Genomic DNA, 19,413 nt, shown 5'->3' on the forward strand with positions numbered 1-19,413 from the left:
AGAGGTTAAAATCTATATTATGACCTATATCTATTGCCCAGTGTGTCATTGAGACTTTAACAACCTTGTCTTTTGTTTACCAGTCTAACAACAAATTGTAAATTTTGGACAAAAGTTATTTATTTATTTATTATTTTTCATATTCTGTTTTTCATCCTCCGCCACACCTGAACTAATTGCAAGGAGCCATAGCTCAGTGGCAGAGCATTCGCTTTGCATGTAGACGGTCCAGGCTTAATCACTGGATCTCCAGGCATCATTGGGTGAGCACTAGCTGAAACCCTGGAGAGCTGCTGCCGGTCAGTGTAGACAATATTGAGCTAGAAGGACCAGCAGCCTGGCTCACTATAGCTCAGCTTCATCGGTTGCTTATGCATACAGCCTTATCTGGTGAGGCAATCTGCACCATGCTGTTGTCTACAAAATGAGGCTGGTGGTCTTCCTGAAGGATTATTCAGTGCTTTAAAATAGAACAGGTAAGAGTGAAAGCATAGGGCCAAGCTGATCTTTTCCCACAATATCTTGAAAAACATAAGCCTATCCGAGAAGAGTAACTTCACGTTCTGTACTATGACGTCAAGTGTGGCCTTGCAGGATGGTAACCCTATCTCCCTGTTGCATCCACCACCTAGGAAAGGCAGTGGTGCTATGCTCTCTGCTGTATATTTTCACAAACACCATTTTACACTACCTGGTAAGAAGAGTGTCAGAGTTTAGTGACAAAAGCCGAAGACACTTTGCTGCCTGGAATGATAGTAGGAAATAGCATCCCTTGTGAATGGTAGTTTGTTAAGGTTGTTGAGTTAGACCGCGGATAGGAAATGTGAGGCTCAGGGACCAAATACAGCCCTTACAGGTCTCTCTGTGGGGCCTCAGGCCACCCTTTTTCCAATCCCCTGCTTCCCTGCTGCATCCACCCATGATAGGCAGCAGTGCTGTGCCCTCTGCTGTATCTTTTCACTGATACCAGTATGCACTGCTTTGTTAAGAAGTCGTAAAAATTAAGGACAAAGGTTTTGATTTTGTTTGGGTTAAGTTTTGGGGTGGGCACTGTTGTCTTTCTGGTCACAGCTGCTCAACTTGTACATTTCTTTTTAAAAATTGGTATTTTTGAGACCCTGTTTTGGTTAACTTTTCCCCCCTGCAGCTAATTTTAATTTAGGACCTAGGTAAAGGGACCCCTGACCGTTAAGTCCAGTTGCGGACGACTCTGGGGTTGTGGTGCTCATCTTGCTTTATTGGCCGAGGAAGCCGGCGTACAGCTTCCGGGTCATGTGGCCAGAATGACTAAATTGCTGCTGGCGAACCCGAGCACTACACAGAAACGCCTTTTTTTAAAACCTTTTTTTAACCTTCCCGCAAGAGTGGTACCTATTTATCTACTTGCACTTTGACGTGCTTTTGAACTGCTAGGTGGGCAGGAGCTGGGACTGAGCAACAGGAGCTCACCCTGTTGTGGGGAGTCGAATCACTGACCTTCTGATCGGCAAGCCCTAGGCTCAGTGGTTTAGACCACAGCACCACCCGCATCCCAATTTAGGACCTAGGTTCACATTAATTAGAGAATTTAAGTAAGGAGCAGTGTCCTTTCATAGGAGTTCTAAGCTTGTGGCATTCCTTGCCCCTTCAGATCATATTGTTGCACACCACCCCAATCTCAGAGTTGCACAAAATTCCAGGGGTTCCAGAAACTTCCCAGGGTTTGGTCTCCTTGAAATGAGGGAGCGGAGACTGCAGTGTCTGTACAACCTGAAGCCTACTGTACATTGGAAGGGTTGGGCTCATATCATTATTAACCCAAAATGTATTGCTTTTCTCATAGTCCCCTGGATATTCCCAGGGGAGCTGAAGGAAGCAATGGTATGTCCGCTCGTAAAGAAAACTTCACTAGATCCTTTAGATCTGTCCATTTACTGCCCAGTTTCAAATCTCCCATATTGGGTAAGGTAATTGAGAGAGCGGTTGCTGAACTGCTTGGTAGGTTTCTGGAGGAAACATCGGCTCTAGATCCATTTGAGTCAGGATTCCATCCTGGTTTTGGGACCGAGATGGCTCTGGTCGCCTTAACAGATGATCTCCGCAGACAATTGGATTAAGGCAGGTTGGGATTGCTGATTCTCTTAGATTTGTCAGCAGCCTTTGACATGGTCGATCACGATCTTTTGGACCACTGCCTCGCCGACATGGGGATACAGGGCATAGCCCCTAAATGGCTGTGCTCATTCATCTCTGGTCGGGGACAGAGGGTGGCACAAGGGAGGGAGATGTCGTCACGCCACTCCTTGGTGTGTGGAGTGCCGAGGGCGCAATCCTCTCCCCAATACTTTTTAACATCTTTATACGCCCCCTTGCCCAGATTGTCCGGAGCTTTGGGCTGGGTTGTCACCAATATGCTGATGACACTCAGCTTTATCTGCTGATGGATGGCCATACCAACTCGATCCCGGACACACTGACCAGATGATTGGAAGGTGAGGCTGGATGGTTTCGTGGGAGCCGATTGAAACTAAATCCTTCGAAGACAGAGGTCCTCTGGCTGGGTTGGGATGGTACGGGGATGAGGGACCAACTCCTTTCTCTTGCGGGGCCCCAATTAGTGCCAGAGCCTTCCGTTAAGAGTTTGGGTGTAATCCTAGATGCCTCCCTTTCCATGGAGGCGCAGGTTACCACAACAGCCAAGGCAACATTTTTCCACCTTTGCTGCATCAAGCAGTTGGTCCCTTACCTTTCCCGCCCCGACCTGGCCACAGTGATCCATGTGACGGTCACCTCCAGGCTTGACTACTGTAATTCGCTCTAAGTGGGGCTGCCCTTGAAGCTGTCCCAGAAACTCCAGCGGGTACAGAATGCTGCAGCGAGGCTCCTCACGGGGTCTCTGCCATGGGAGCATATTCACCCAGTGCTTTTCCAGCTGCACTGGCTCCCAGTGGAGTACAGGGTCAGATTTAAGGTGCTGGTTTTGACCTTTAAAGCCCTTTACTGCTTAGGACCCTTGTACCTACGGGACCGCCTCTCCTGGTATGCCCCACGGAGGACCTTAAGGTCCATAAATAGCAACACCCTAGAGGTTCCGGGCCCTAAGGAAGTTAGATTAGCCTCAACCAGAGCCAGGGCCTTCTCAACACTGGCTCTGGCCTGGTGGAACGCTCTGTCTCATGAAACCAGGGCCCTGCGGGATATGATTTCTTTCTGCAGGGCCTGTAAGACATAGTTGTTCCATCTGGCCTTTGGCTTAGAATCAGTTTGATTCCCTCCCCCTCTTTCTTTTTCCTTTCTCCTCCTGTGAAGAGGCTGCATCCTAATGTTTTAATGTTGTATTTTAATCTTTTTTTAAATTGTATTTTAACCAACTTGTTTTTATTAATGGTTGTTAGCTGCCCTGAGCCCGGTCTTGGCTGGGGAGGGCGGGATATAAATAAAAATGTATTATTATTATTATTATTATTATTATTATTATTATTATTATTATTGTCACAGGCTTGTATTCAAACAGCCAGCTTCTGCTTTTACCCTGCTCTCAGCTGTCACACACTTAGGCTTTTGTCTACCAGCCAGGTGAGGGAAGGGCCCCATCCATTTGCTCTTCTTTTGTTATACTAACAACAGTACTTAGAGCTATTAACTCACAAATAAACTACCTGAAAAACAATGGAATCCATCCCTTACATTTTAATCTTTGCTGGATCCAGGACCCCAGAAATTACAAGGGTCTCAGGCATCATGGAGGCTAACATCCAAAACTCACAACACTATTGACAAACAAAATTTCATTTCCTGTCTCGCGAGAGTGGTGCATGCTCTAGTTATCTCCCGCTTGGACTACTGCAATGCACTCTATGTGGGGCTACCTTTGAAGGTGACTTGGAAACTACAACTAATCTACAATGCGGCAGCTAGACTGGTGACTGGGGGCGGCCACCGAGTCCACGTAACACCGGTCTTGAAAGACCTACATTGGCTCCCAGTACGTTTCCGAGCACAATTCAAAGTGCTGGTGTTGACCTTTAAAGCCCTAAACGGCCTCGGCCCAGTATACCTGAAGGAGCGTCTCCACCCCCATCGTTCTGCCTGGACGCTGGGGTCCAGCGCCGAGGGCCTTCTGGCGGTTCCCTCACTGCAAGAGGCCAAGTTACAGGGAACCAGGCAGAGGGCCTTCTCGGTAGTGGCGCCTGCCCTGTGGAACGCCCTCCCACCAGATGTCAAAGCCTAAATAACTACCTGACATTCAGAAGACATCTTAAGGCAGCCCTGTTCAGGGAAGTTTTTAATGTGTGATATTTTAGTGTATTTTTGGTTTCTATGGAAGCCGCCCAGAGTGGCTGGGGAAACCCAGCCAGATGGGCAGGGTACAAATAATAAATTATTATTATTATTATTATTATTCCCTTTTGAAGGAAAATGGTTTCAGTGCTATCATTGCTGACTGGTTAGAAGCAATGGCCATAGTTTTCCTGCTGTTTCTTCTTGTATTTGTAATCACCAAATTTAAATTCATTTTTGTTTAAACTGATCATATCAATTGTATGATAATTTGGTTTGAGAAGCATTGTATGTTAAATATTTATGAATAATGGATAAAATAAATGCCAAAGAAAAGAAACATATTTAGCAGAAAACCCTGATTCTGAATCCATTAGCATAAGTTTTATATACTGTACTCAGCAATGAAAAATCCTTACCTACCCTCAGTTAAAATAATATCTTATATGCGAAAAAATGATGTTTAATACCTGTAATGCTGGATTATCTCTCATACAGAAGAGCCACTATGGGGTAGTTATGGACAGTGCTGGACTTTTATTTCCTCTCTAAAATTTATTGTACAATTATAGAATGAATAAATGAAAATTCCAAACACACAGAAGCAACTGTAGCTACATGTTGTAGGGAAACAGTTTCTGCAATAAACAAAAATGAGATCTGAAAAACCTAAAAAACTCTAGCTGGATTATCTCTCACAAAAGAGCCACTATAGGGTAGTTATGGGCAGTGTTCGACTGTTTTTATTTTTCTTAATGTTATTGCACAGAATATTAAACGGTACAATAAAGGAAAATTGCAAAAAGGCTACAACCACGGCCCTACGTATTGTAGGAAAGCAAGTTTCTGGCGAGGTCAAAATGAATCGGCTGACCTTCACTTGGGATGAGGAAAGAGCAGGTGACAGTGCGGCCGCAGAGTCAAAAGCTCAACTCATCCTTCTCCGACAACGCTGGAGAGCTGAAGCTACACAAGCGCAGAGCGCGAGCGAGGCAGCCTAACGTCCCGCGCCATGACGTCATGCGCAGGTTTGAATGACGGCAGCTCCTGCTGGGGCCAATCCGGAGTGGCGACGATGCCGGGATGACGCAAACGACCCTAGCAACAGACTGAGCTCTGCCTCGTCCAATGAAAAAAAAAGAAGCGGGCCTCCGGGAACCTATCAGGCGCATCGGAGTGGGCGAGGGAAGGCGGTAGGAGGCTGGTCTCACACTCGCCGACAAGATGGCGACAGCAGCGATGGGGATGGCCGCGCCAGTCGCTTTGTTTCCCACCAGAGCTTGAAGCTCGCCTCCCACAGGCCTGAACGAAAGTGACAAGAGCTGGGGAGAGATGACTGCGGAGCCCGTGAGGTACGCGGCGGCGCCTCGCTACTCTCCCGGCCATGGCGGGCGGTGAGGAATGGGAAGGCGTGGGGGGGTGGGGGAGGAGCCGGAGCTGAGGGGCGATCGCCCTCTCTGCCTCACCCGCGTGGCCTGCCGAGAGGGCGCGGAGGACAGATTAGACAACACCCCCCTCCCGCCGGCTCCTCCCGCCATTTCTTCGAGGTCATTTTATCAGCGGCAGCTCGGGGTGGGGGAGGGAGGGAGGTTGGGGAGGGCCGGGTGTCTCCCTTCCCGCCTGCGCATGCCCAGTGTGAGGCGAACGTCCCCCCTCCCCCCTCCACTGCGCCCCCTCCTGAGAGGCCGTTTTCTTCCCCTGGCGGGCGAGTGGGCGGGGCCACTGCAGAGGAAAGGGGCGGGGCTCCCTGCGCAGATCCTGCCACCCGTCCCCTCCCTTCCCTGCCACCCCCCCTTTTGCCGGTCACTGATCAGAGTTGCGGGTCCCCTTCCACGCCCACCCAACCGCGCGCGCTGCTCATAGGACTCCTGAGCGGCCTGTCTTTTGCCGGAACCAGGCCTCGGTTGGCGGGGGCCCGGCGGCATGGTTGATGTTGATCGGCGGCCTCTGCAAACGTTTTCCCAGAGACCTTGCGGCGCCCTTTTAAATAGGGGTATCGCCTAGGAAGCATAGCTGTCAACGTTTCCCTTTTTTAAAGGGGAAGTTCCCTTATTCCGAATAGGATTCCTCGCAAGAAAAGGGAAAGGTTGACAGCTATGCTAGGAAGCCGCCTCGTGCTGTTCTACCGGTGCACGGTAGCGCAACATTGACTGCACCAGCAGCCCTCCGGAGCTTCAGATTAGGGTAAGATGTCGAGGGTTGAATTTGGGCACTTTTGTTCTGCCACCCAGCTACAGACCACGTCCATGCTTAGGGAACTGCTTTGTACTGAGTTGTGGGGAGGGTCGTCTAGCCCGGTGTTGTCTCTGTGTGGATTGGCAGCAGCTGCCCATTGTTTTGGGCAAGAATCTTGCCCAGTTGTACCTGGAGCGGCTTGGGCGGCGGGCTTTCTCTATGTAAGGCAACTGCCTTACTACTGAGTTACAGACGTTCCTCAACACGTGGTCAGTACTCAGGGATGCTAGAAGTTGCAGCTGAACAACATCTGGAGGAGTCTAAGATTGCAGTCCTGGCATCTTTGGAAGGGTAACAGAGAGGGTGGGGCTGTAGTTCCATGTTGCCTACCTGGTGGTAAGTGCCATTGTGCAAAAGTTGGAAGAAATCATAGTTACCTACATGTGCAGTAGAGAGAGAGTACTCACACACAAAAACACACCTATACATAATAGCAATTATTAACCACCACAAGTGTGCTCTGTGACCAATTGTTTGCATGGAAAGCATACCAGATTTGTTGCCCTGTTTTTTAGCTAATGTGATATATTGCTTCATATATTGGTTCATATGAGAGATGTTATTTTCCCTTCCGAGCATAATAATTCATAGTAGAGCACATTATCTATGTCATGGAAACATTTTGAATAAGTTATTAAGAGGTTGCTTGGAAATGGGATCTGAAATGGGTATGTGAATAAATGTACATTGCTCTTTAAAATGCTGATGATTCATCACATGTACATGCTAGGTTGACTATTGGTTATCTTACCTGTGTGCTTGTTTTGAACTAGTGCTTGTGCTTTGTTTATACTGTATTGTAAAACATTGGTTTCTAAATTTTATTAATTTGCAAATTATGTAAGTATATATTTCACACATTGTATATAAACTTTATGTCCCCAGCAGAATAGTAAGATGACTATTACAGTAAGCATAATAACATGAAATAATAAAATGAAACAATACAGTAAATGCAAGCAACAAACCAAAGAAGCAACAGCTTACTAAGAGAGTAACCTCTCCTTCTTTTTCCAGCTTATTTCTAGAGTAATGGGGAGGCAAGGAGGGCGGATCTGGATCTGGACCCTGGTGGAGGGTGGGGTACCCTGCTGCAGACCTGAATTGGATCTCCCTCCTACTGCATGGCTATTTACTCTGGGAAAAATGGTTAACATAATTGCTAATTGTGTGAATTACGTCATGTCTTGTTGCTTTCTTTGGAACTCTTATTTCCATTGCCTCTTAACCTTGCAGTATAGTTCTTTGTAAGCTTCTTTCTGTTGTATCACAATTGATGATAGATGGCTGGTATGTAAATTCTTGTTCAATAACAAATTATTCAGAGTGTAAATATGTGCAATGCTTCATATGTACAAAGTGTGTGATGTAGTTTTTGCGGCTTGTATGTAGTGCTAAGTATTTCACAATGTGACCATTACAAGTTAGCTGCACATGGAATTATATTTCCCTATCATAAATTATAGCATTCACAGTTGAGAGAGAGTGTACAATGGTACCTCGGGTTACATACGCTTCAGGTTACAGACTCCGCTAACCCAGAAATAGTGCTTCAGGTTAAGAACTTTGCTTCAGGATGAGAACAGAAATCGTGCTCCAGCGGCGTGACAGCAGCAGGAGGCCCCATTAGCTAAAGTGGTGCTTCAGGTTAAGAACAGTTTCAGGTTAGGTACGGACCTCCGGAATGAATTAAGTACTTAACCCGAGGTACCACTGTATAAATATATAATTTCTTTTCTCTTCCACACCGATTGGTGAATCCTAAAGCTCAGACTTATCTGCATTGTAAAAAAAAGAAAAGAAACTGAGTTCTTCTGTATTGAAACATGTTCACACACCTACACTTGCACTTCTTATCTGTACCAAAATTCCATTCTCTCCCACTTCATGATTTTGCAGCCTACCTATAAAATACTCCCCTTGAAAACTACAGCAGTCTGCCTGACAAAGAATTCCAGAAGAATTGTTAGCAGTGGTGGTGGTGGTGGCTGCTGCTAAGATAGAGGCATGGCAACCTCAGTGCCTAGGCAGTAAGCTTGCACCATCTTGCCTGCCTGCCATTGGTGAAGGTTTTTGGGGGTGCACACTCCCCCAAAGTCCCTGGGCCAGAGGCTGCCATGCCTGCCCCAAACCACCAACTGGGCGCCAAAGTTGGAAGATCAAATCTGGTACAGGGAGGGAGGCAGCCCATGGTATCTGGTGCCCCAGGCTCCCCCTCCCCCCGCAGGCTCCCCACAAACCTTTCAGAGACGGCTGTGCATCCAAAGGGACCACCCAAAGCACCCAGCTCAATGAGCCCTGGCCGTCTGAAGCCCAGCCCTGGGGGTGCTTGGTGGCTTATATCTCTGCAGCCCAGCTAAGTCGAACTCCAAGCGAGGATGGCTCCCACTGCAGCAGTTCCTAGTGTCGTGGAACTGTCTGCACTCAAATCACCTGCTCCCTGGGAGGTTGTGTTGCTCTGGAGCCCTGGCAGCCTAGGGATTCTGCCAGGCTCCAAGCTGGCCCAAGAGCACAGCCTGGCAGCTCCAACAATCTCTAGCAGTGGTGGAGGAACAGCAGCAGCAGCAGTAGCTTGCGCCTTTGGCTGTGGCACACGCTCTCCACCGGCCTTATTCATGCTGCCCCGGGTGGAGTTAGAGGGTGGGGAGATGGAGGGCCGCTAAAAACTGTGGTTTGCATGTTGGACCACCCTTATCTATATTGTAATCATTGTAATCAATGATTTTTTAAAAAGGTTTTTTTTTATTTAAATCAGATTTTTAAAATAAAATGCTTCTGGAGAAAAAATCTTTCTAAGGATAGTTTTCTATTTAAGTTACATTATAGTCCAAAGGCTTTTCATCAGGAAATATGAATTTGTTTTAAGTTTTTCATGTGTGCTAAAACTCAGACTTAGTTTTTTTTAATTAAAAAATGTTTAACCACATCAGTTAACAAACATGGATACATACGCTATAATGTTATTGCTTTAATTAAATAAATGGTTTAAATTGTTATTAAGGAAATGATTCTTTTTCTTCTTCCAATAAAGTACAGCAGAAAAGTTGTCCAAATACTAACAGTTAACTTATTAAACCTCACAATAATTTCATAATTATCTGTGTATTTCTAATAGTATAACCATTTTTGTTATTATTAAAACCTACTCTGAAAATTTATTCTTCCAAAAATGAAACCTTCATATGGTTGTAAATATTAAGATTATGCCAGCAAGAATGAGTCTTTCTGTAAAAAAATATGATTTAAATCAAGTCTTACTGACCAGTGATTTAAATCAAGTCTTGCTAACTACAGTCATACCTCGGGTTGAATGTGCTTCAGGTTGAGCGCTTTTGGATTGTACTCAGTGGCAACCCGGAAGTAACGGAGCATGTTACTTCCGGGTTTTGCCGCTTGCGCATGCGCAGACACTCAAAATGACATCACACGCATGCGCGGAAGCGGCAAAACGCAACACAGGCAGATGCGCCATCGCGTCTTACGTTCCATTCAGGATGAGAATGGGGTCTGGAACGGATCCCGTTTGCATCCCAAGGTACCACTGTAGTGATTTAAGTCGTGGTTTAAATTGATTTGATTTAAATCAAATACACCCTGGTTGTAATCCACTAGGGGTTTTTGTGATAGTGTTGAAAGGTCTGGAAATAGACTGAGCTGTTATAGGGGTTTGTGGCAGACACAAATGTGTTCCTTTGGTAAAGTTGCTGTACTGTGTGGAAAAAGAATGGTAGACAAGCTTTGGAAAGGAAGAAAAGGAGTCAAACAAGGCACACTTGGAAGTTGATTGCTGGTTTGGGATGGGATGTAGCTCACATAAACAAGTGGAAAATGAACTGAATTGAGATGATAGGGCCAGCAGGTGCAAAGGTAAGGGAAGCTGATGTCCTACCATACATTAGAAATAAATATTTGCCTGCAAGTTTTTATTAGGAATCTGTTCCCACAAGGTCTTGAATTTCATAATTGCTAATAATGGAAATTACATAGTTCTTATAACATGTATGGTCAATGTTTTGAAGAAGAGTGCAGTAATCTTCTTGTGTGTTATTAGTACAGTGGTGCCTCGCAAGACGAAATTAATCCGTTCCGTGATTTTCTTCGTCTAGCGGTTTTTTCGTCTTGCGAAGCAAGCCCATTGACAGCTTAGCGGATTAGCGCTATTAGCGGTCTAGCGGCTTTTAGCGATCAGCTGAGAAGCGGCTTATCAGCGGAACAGCTGATAAGCGGCTTAGCGCTTAGGGAAAGGGCGGAAAAAAGCAGAAAAAAACGCGGGAACTCGCAAGATTTTTTCGTCTTGCGAAGCAACCCCATAGAGAAATTCGTTTAGTGAAGCGCCTCCAAAAACGGAAAACCCTTTCGTCTAGCGGGTTTTTCGTCTTGCGAGGCGTTCGTCTTGCGGGGCACCACTGTATCTTCAATTTTTAATGGACTTTGGTAGAAACATGGTAAAACAAAAGAATACTATTCCTGTAAAGAAACCAACTTAATTATTTATTTGTAACTTTGCATCCTGCCCTATCTTCCGGCTGTTAGAGAGCCCAAAATACATATTGTTTAGAAGGAGTTATATACAGTGGTACCTCGGGTTAAGTACTTAATTCGTTCCAGAGGTCCGTACTTAACCTGAAACTGTTCTTAACCTGAAGCACCACTTTAGCTAATGGGGCCTCCTGCTGCTGCCGCGCTGCTGGAGCACGATTTCTGTTCTCATCCTGAAGCAAAGTTCTTAACCTGAAGCACTATTTCTGGGTTAGCGGAGTCTGTAACCTGAAGCGTATGTAACCTGAAGCGTATGTAACCCGAGGTACCACTGTAATAGTTTGAAGAGAGGCCTAGATGACTATTCTACAGTGTAAGAAATCCTCAATTGGACCAACAACTGGTGCGGGTCCAGTTCCGACCATGTGGAGATCTCTGCGTGGTGACTGATATCTCTGGCTGGCCCCAGGCTTCCTATGCAGGTAAGCAGAAGCGCTTATTTACTGCATTTATATCCCATCTTTTTCTCCAAGGAGTACACAGGTTAGCCTCCTCCTCAGTTAATCCGTACAACCACTTTGTGAAGTTGGTTAAGAGGCTGTGACTGGCCCCAGATCACCCAGTGAGCTTCCTAGAGTACTTCTATCGGGCAGCTATATAAATTAAGTAGGTAAATCAATATGGGGAAAGAAAATACCACTTAGAGAATGATCTGAAATATTTTTCTTGAAGCTTGAATTTGTTTTAGTCTTGATTGTTAGATGTTTGAATGTGATGTAAATTACTTTGATATTTTTCTTTGAAATATAAGGTGGTATATAAATGAAATTAATAATAATAATAGTACAGTCGTACCTTGGTTCTCAAATGGAATCCATTCCAGAAGTCTGTTCGACTTCAAATATGTTCGAAAACCAAAGCACGGCTTTTGATTGGCTGCAGGAGATTCCTGCACTCAGTTGGAAGCCACATCAGATGTTTGGCTTCCAAAGAAAGTTCACAAACCGGAACACTTACTTCTGGGTTTGCGGCGTTCAGGAACCAAATGCATTGCGGTTTGAGCCGCAATGCATTTGAGAACCAAGGTATGATTATAATAATGTTTCATTACAAAAATAAAATGACACCTAGACATTCTGTTGTGGTGTCCGTAACTCAAGGTGCCATTGGGCAATTAGTTTATATACCTGAGTTTCTACTACAGTGGTACCTCGGGTTAAGAACTTAATTCATTCTGGAGGTCCGTTCTTAACCTGAAGCACCACTTTAGCTAATGGGGCCTCCTGTTGCTGCTGCGCTGCCGCTGCGCGATTTCTGTTCTCATCCTGAAGAAAGTTCTTAACCCGAGGTACTATTTCTGGGTTAGCAGAGTCTGTAACCTGAAGCGTCTGTAACCCGAGGTACCACTGTATATCCCCCCCATGCTGCTTCACCCCCCCCAAAGAAAAGGCTTAGTCGTTTCGCGTGTCTCAAAACCCCGTCATCCCCGCATGCTAACATACCAAACACAAGTGGAACAAATTAAAAAAAATTCTCTGCCTTACAGAAAACCTTGATTGCCTTTGCTTGCCAAGGTTTCTCTTCCCCCAACCCCTTCCATTTTAAATTAAGCTTAGAGAAAACTGGGAGAGAGCTTAAGTACAGGCACCTCCCCATTTAAACTGGGGTTATGTTCTGAGGCATCATGCGTTTTAGAGAAATTGCGCATATTGGGAGCACCATTGAAAAAGCCTGCAAACACACTTTGAACCTCTGGAAACCCTTTAAAAAACCCAAACTCCACCACAGTTGCTCCCTCCAAACCTCTTAGTTCAAACTTCACAGGTCTCAAAGATAGGTGCAGGTCTCAAAGATAGGTGCACCATTTTTGCCTTTGTCATACTCTCTTAGGGCCATTTTTGCCCCTTTTTGTGCCACTTCCAGTTTTGCAGTGATTCACACGTGCAGTTGTGCATGCCTTGAATGCACGTAAATGGGGAGTTGCCTGCATACAGAGCCTTGAGAAATGTGGTTTCTTCTTCTTCTTCTTTTTCCTCCTCCTCCTCCTCCACCTCCTCTTCCTCCCTCCTCAGCACACTCCCTGCCCCCAAGAAGAGAAACAGTTGATTTCAATAAATCGGCTCATCCTAAATCAAGGAAGAACTGGTGACTGTTTTGTTCTGCTCCACTTCCCAAAAGCCGCACCATATATCCATATACAGTGGTACCTCAGGTTACATACGCTTCAGGTTACATACGCTTCAGGTTGCAGACTCTGCTAACCCAGAAATAGCGCTTCAGGTTAAGAACTTTGCTTCAGGATGAGAACAGAAATCGTGCTCCAGTGGCACGGCAGCAGCAGGAGGCCCCATTAGCTAAAGTGGTGCTTCAGGTTAAGAACAGTTTCAGGTTAAGAACAGACCTCCGGAACAAATTAAGTACTTAACCCGAGATAATATAAAACATTCCCCTTCACCATCTCTCAACTGGACAAATCAGTTCTGCTTGGCACAAAATCTACAAAGTGCCTTCTGGAAAGACTTTTGTTGTTTTTATTAACTGGATTTCTTCTCCCCCTCTTTATCTCCTTTTGTTCTCTACTCGCCCTAAAATCCATCTTGGAAAGAAGTAGGAGATTCTTGTTCTACTTAGCATTTCTGGATAACCTAATTATGCAAACCACTCATTTAATAATAATATTTGTAAAAGTAAATGGATTTAGGTCAATTGCTTGTGAAATAATTTGTGTTCGTTGCGGAAAGAGGTTGAGGGGGAGGAGTCTAAAGGAGTCTACTGGCACTAATTTTAATAAAGTGCCGGTTCCTCTCCTTCGCCAATATGAATTATGAAAATAGTCACCACACCTGCAGAAATAGGGGAGAGTGGGGAGATTAATATTTTTCCCTGCTATATCCATTGCACTCTTAATACATATATGTATCCTAAATAGTACTAAAAGGTCCATGGGGTCACGAAGATTCGGACATGATTAAACGACTAAACAAATCCTAAAAGAAAAAAATGGGAGAATTAGGAGGGAGAATAGAGATATAAAAGAATGGATTTGTGAGGGGATTTGGAAGAAGTAAAACACTGGAATATATTCTCTTTATCTTTTCACCAAGTGTGGTGGCACATTTTCCAAGCATGGTCCACCCGCCCGCCTTCTGTCCGTGGATGACAGGGTAAAGACACAATGGAGAGGACAAAAGTTGTCGGCTTCACACTTTTTGGTGGGAAAATACTTTTAAAAAAATTACTACTTTTATAACAAAACAGTGACGTGTCCTTTCACCCTAGCCTTAACAATTACACACACAAATGGTTTTAGCCATTCAGGTCCCCAATCCATGCATGTTTTACTTGGGGGATGCCCCATTGAACTTCTGAGAAAAAAGCAGGCGCCAGATCAGGGCTGGAAACAACTCTCCCCCTCCCCACAAATGCTACTTCTCTGTCTCATTCTTTCTCTGTCTGCATCCCTATGATAGTGGTGGGCCCCTTCATGCCCTGTGCTTGGACATGCTCATCCTCTCTGGGGGTGGGAGAGAGGAAAACTGATTTGTTCCAGAGAGACGTCCCAGCCAGCTAGATGGTGGAAAAGTCAGGAGCCAGTCAGGGTATGAGAAATCTCAACTAAGTCATGATTGGATGGTTGTCGGGTGCGAAATGCCCCTGGCATTCAGGGAATTTCGAACACTGGAGCTATGTAATATAGGCATGCCCTCTTGCACTGTGTTGCTTCATGGGCCTCTAAGTGAGGTTAGCTTGGTGCAGTTCTCTTGGAAGTGTTCCTGTCATTAAAGAATGACAGGTGGCTCTAAAATCTAGAACTGCTTGGAGTAAACTTGGAGTAAAAATGTCTCCAGCCACCCACTTGCTCCACATCATATCTAACTTTATAAATTATCATTTCCCTTATCCCACCCCCTCAGCTCACCTTTGCTGCACAAAAAGCTCATAGTAGGTAGGCTCTACTTCTCAGGAAATTGCTTCAGCTTCCAATCTTTTTGTTTGCTCTTATCTGTAACCCAGTTTACCCTTTTTGTTACAGGGGAAGTAGATGGGTTTGTCTGTTAGATTATCCTGTCTGGCTGCCCACCCAACCACCCACTTGGGCTTCCTGCAGCAGAGTCTGAAGCTTCATCACCTTCCTATCATGTACATGGTACAGGAAGGGGATATCATGGCACAGGTCAAAGCCTGGTGACTTCATTGTTTGGTGCTTTCAGCAATGCCCCTTGCCTTGTGGTCCTTCCAGCAGTGCTTTGAGGTCAAACACATAATCAGTCAACCTCAGAATGTTTTCCTGAACCTTACAGATATTCTAATTACTTGAATTTGGGTGCGGTTTTTGGACATCCATTGAGAGGGTATCAGATCATTAAGACGGCTACTACTATCCCCAGCACAGGTGTGACCTTAAGTGAAACCAGAATACGAGGAAGTAAATAGATTATTATTTACACTGGTGTTCCTTCCTTACCAGCAGGCTTTACATCTCTTTGCCATACCTTTTTCATGTTTTTATTTTGTTATCTATAGACAGAATGCTTTAAAATGTTTCCATAGGCTCTTCCTTTTGACAACCAGCAGAGATTAAATCGGGGGATATCTAGAACCTGGGTACTGAGTTGCTTTTTCTTCTTTCCAGTGTCTCTGCTTTCTTTTTGCTCTATATTGGCCAATCACCATCATAGAGACAAAGTAACAAGCAAAATTAAATTCCCAAAATAGATAGGTTGAAGAAAGATTTGAGCTGCTGCTGCTCTGCCTGTGAGTATTGGGGAGGACCGCTCCCCCTTGAAGCCCATTCTCCACCTTGGGCCTGGGGGTGGGCCCCATACTCACCACCACAGCTTATAAGGCTCTAATAATAACACCAATGTTATCAAAGGAGGCAATAATGGGGCTTGGAATTACTACCATGGAAGGGCAAGGGAGGTATGGCGGTGGGGGCAGATCTTGTAGGCAAAGGGGTATGAGATATGTATATGCTTGTACCCCTTTCTACCTGCGCCCCATCCCCAGGGACGAAGGTAGGGTGAGCAAGGACCCCCCGCTTCCATCACTGGTGGTGTGCAATGCCAGGTCTATAGGCAACAAAACTGCCACCCTTGAGATTTCTTTACCTCGCAGGGGGTTGACCTGGCTTGTGTAATGGAGACCTGGGTGCGCAAAGGAGAAACACTTACCTTACGAGAGATGGCGCCCCCAGGTTTCTCTATCCACCAGTTGCGGACTGTGGGTTGGGGGGTGGGGTGGTTTGATATTGTTAATCCGGGAAGATTGTTCTTTCAGGCCTCTATCATTGTCGTTGATCCCCGGCATTGAATGTGTTAGCCTGGTGTAGGGTTCTGAGGAGAACTTGGCTGTCTTGCTGGTGTACTGGCCACCTAGTGTACCAGCAGCCACCCTGTCAGACCTGCTAGAGGTGGTGACCGCCTGGGCCTTGGAGTTCCCCAGTCTGTTGGTATTGGGGGACTTCAACGTACATGCGGATGCCGCCCCTTCCTTACAGGCTCTGGATCTGGTGTCTTCCACGGCGACACTAGGGCTCTCTCCATTTGTTTCGGGCCCCACACATAAAGCAGGTCACACGCTGGGCCTGATCTTCGGTGCAGGCGTAGATGTGATCACATCCCCCACTATGGAGCTGCCATGGTCTGATCACTATGCTCTGAAAGCCAGGATTGACTTCCCGCTCCTACCCTGCTTAGGTGGCGATCCTATTTGGGCTCGCCTGCAAAGGCTGATGGATCCTGATAGATTCCATCAGGCCCTGTGGGATCCTGCTCCCCCTGGCGACTCATTGATTGAGCTTGTTGAAGTTTGGAATACCCGGCTCTTGGTGGCCATCAATGAGATCGCATCTAGACGCCCTCTGGCCCCCCTGGTTTATCGAGGAGCTCCGGAAAATGAAGCGGGACCTCAGACGGCTAGAGCGAGTATGGCAGGATGCCCGCAACTGAGCCTCAAGAACATCTTATAGGGTTTATGAAAACCTATGAGATGGCAGTGAAGGCTGCTAAGAAGTCCTACTTCTCAGCCTCCATTGCACCTGCTAGCTCTCGCCTGGCGCAACTTTTTAGTATAATTAGGTCTCTAATTATACTAAAGCCAATTTAAATATGAATCAAGCGCATAGCTGTTAGGCATTTGCAAGCTTTTTTGCGGAAAAAGTCCTGACGCTCCACCCTGACCTCCCTGCCAATTTGGATACAATAACGGAACTGGAGGCTCCTCGAGTGTCCTCGGGTCCACTATTGGACCACTTCAACCGGATATTCCCGGCCGAGGTGGACAAACTCCTCTGTGCCAGAAAGCCCACCACCTGTTGATCCGTGTCTGTCCTGGCTGATTAGAGCATGTCCAGACGAGGTGCGGGGCCCCCCGGGTGAGATCATCAATTTGTCCCTTGGCTCTGGGACATTCCCTGGGGAATTGAAGGAGGCAGTGGTGTGTTTGCTCTTAAATAAACATCATTAGATCCTTTAGATCTATCCAATTACCACCTAGTTTTGAATCTTTTGTTCCTGGGTAAGGTGGTTGAGAGATCAGTTGCTGACAGCTTGGCGGATTTCTGGATGAAAAATCTGCTTTGGATCCATTCCAGTCCAGTTTTTGCTCTGGTCATTGGACCAAGACGGCTCTGGCCACCCTAACAGATGACTTCCGTAGGCAGCTGGATTGAGGCAGGTCGGGGCTGTTGATTCTTTAAGATACGTCAGCATCCTTTGACATAGTCAACCATGAACTTCTAGATCACCCCCTCACCGACATGGGGATTCGGGGCACAGACCTTCAATGGCTGTGCTCATTCCTCTCTGGTTGGGGACTGAGGGTGGCACGGAGGGGGGGGGGAAGCTGTTGTCGCACTACTCCTTGGTGTGTGTAGTACTGCAGCATGCAATTCTCTCCCCAATGCTCTTCAACATCTTTATGTGCTCCCTCGCCCAGCTTGTCCGGAATTTTGGTTTGGGTTGCCATCAGTATACTGATGACACCCAGCTCTACCTGTTGATGGAAGGCCATCCCTGCTCAGCCCCAGACACACTGATTAGATGTTTGGAAGCTGTGGTTGGATGGTTACGTGGGAGCTGGTTGAAGTTAAATCCTTCGAAGACAGAGGTCCTTTGGTGGTTTGGAATGATATGGGGTTGGGGGGACCAACTCCCATCCCTTGCGGTTGCGCAATTAGTGCCAGCGCCTTCCGTCAAGAGTTTGGGTGTAATCTTTGATGCCTCCCTTTCTATGGAGGTGCAGGTTACAGCTACAACAAAGGCGGCATTTTTTCATCTCTGCCAAGCTAAGCAGTTGGTGCCTTACCTCTTTTGCCCTGACCTTGCCACTGTGATCCATGCAATGGTCACCTCCAGGCTTGATTATTGTAACTCACTTTATGGGGGCTGCCCTTGAAGCTGACCCAGAAGTTCCAGCGGGTGCAGAATGCCATGGTGACACTCCTTACGGGGTCTCTGCCATGGGATCACATTCACCCAGTGCTGTAGCAACTGCTCTGGCTCCCGGTGGAGTACAGGATCAGGTTTAAGGTGCTGGTTTTAACCTTTAAAGCCCTATACGGCCTAGGACCCTCATACCTACGGGACTGCATCTTCTGGTATGCCCCACGGGGGACCTTACGGTCTGCTAAGAACAACACTTTGAAGATCCCGGTCCCCAGGGAAATTAGACTGGCATCGACCAGAGCCAGGGCCTTTTCGGCCGTTGCCCAGCCTGGTGGAACGCTCTCCCACAAGAGACTAGGGCCCTGCGTGATTCAACATCTTTCTTAAGGGCCTGCAACACGGAGCTGTTCCCCCAGGCCTTTGGGCAGGATGCAGTTTGACTTATTTTCCTTTGTATAAAATAAACCTGAAGGAGGCCCCCAACCCGGTCACAGGTCCTTGTATGCTCAGTGGAAACAGTTGGTCCTGGCAAATATTAACCACTCTCAATTCCAACCTGATAATTGCCACCACAAGATTTTAACTTGTATTTTAATTAATTGATGTCTGTTTTTATACATATTGTGTTGTTTTTATGAGCCTGGCGTTGGCTGGGGAGGGCAGGATTCAAGTTGTTGTTGTTGTTGTTGTTGTTTTTGTTGTTATTTACTGTGCTGATTAGAGTGGTTCTCGTATGTTATATTTTGAGAAAAATGTTAAGATTGTGTTTCATCCTCAGCTAGATGATTCTTGGAAGAGGAGTTATCTACCAGCTGCACTGGCTCCCGGTGGAGTACAGGATCAGGTTCAAGGTGCTGGTTTTAACTTTTAAAGCCCTATACGGCCTAGGACCCTTGTACCTTCGGGAACGCCTCTCCTGGTATGTCCCACGGAGGACCTTATGGTCTTCAAACAAAAACACCTTGGAGGTCCCAGGCTACAGAGAGGTTAGGCTGGTCTCAACCAGAGCCAGGGCTTTTCCGGCTGTGGCTCCAATCTGGTAGAACGCTCT

The 19,413-nt window shown here is 46.3% G+C and overlaps 1 protein-coding gene across 9 annotated transcripts in view; it reads left to right on the top strand.

Annotated features, from left to right (window-relative positions):
- Positions 1-5,012: 5,012 nt before the first annotated feature.
- The window catches only part of ATRX (ATRX chromatin remodeler), a 93,131-nt gene continuing 78,730 nt past the window's right edge, over positions 5,013-19,413 (top strand). For 2 of the 9 annotated variants that reach the window (XM_083721992.1, XM_083721994.1), the window contains exon 1: positions 5,013-5,654. In XM_083721992.1, the coding sequence (XP_083578118.1) occupies positions 5,593-5,654 (62 nt within the window). In that variant the 5' untranslated portion in view covers positions 5,013-5,592. The remainder of the gene's footprint in view (positions 5,655-19,413) is intronic. The other 7 variants (XM_083721993.1, XM_083721995.1, XM_083721998.1 and 4 more) reach the window with 5 other exon arrangements.

Source organism: Podarcis gaigeae (genome assembly GCF_964106915.1).
Source record: "Podarcis gaigeae genome assembly, chromosome: Z".
NCBI lineage: Eukaryota > Metazoa > Chordata > Lepidosauria > Squamata > Lacertidae > Podarcis > Podarcis gaigeae.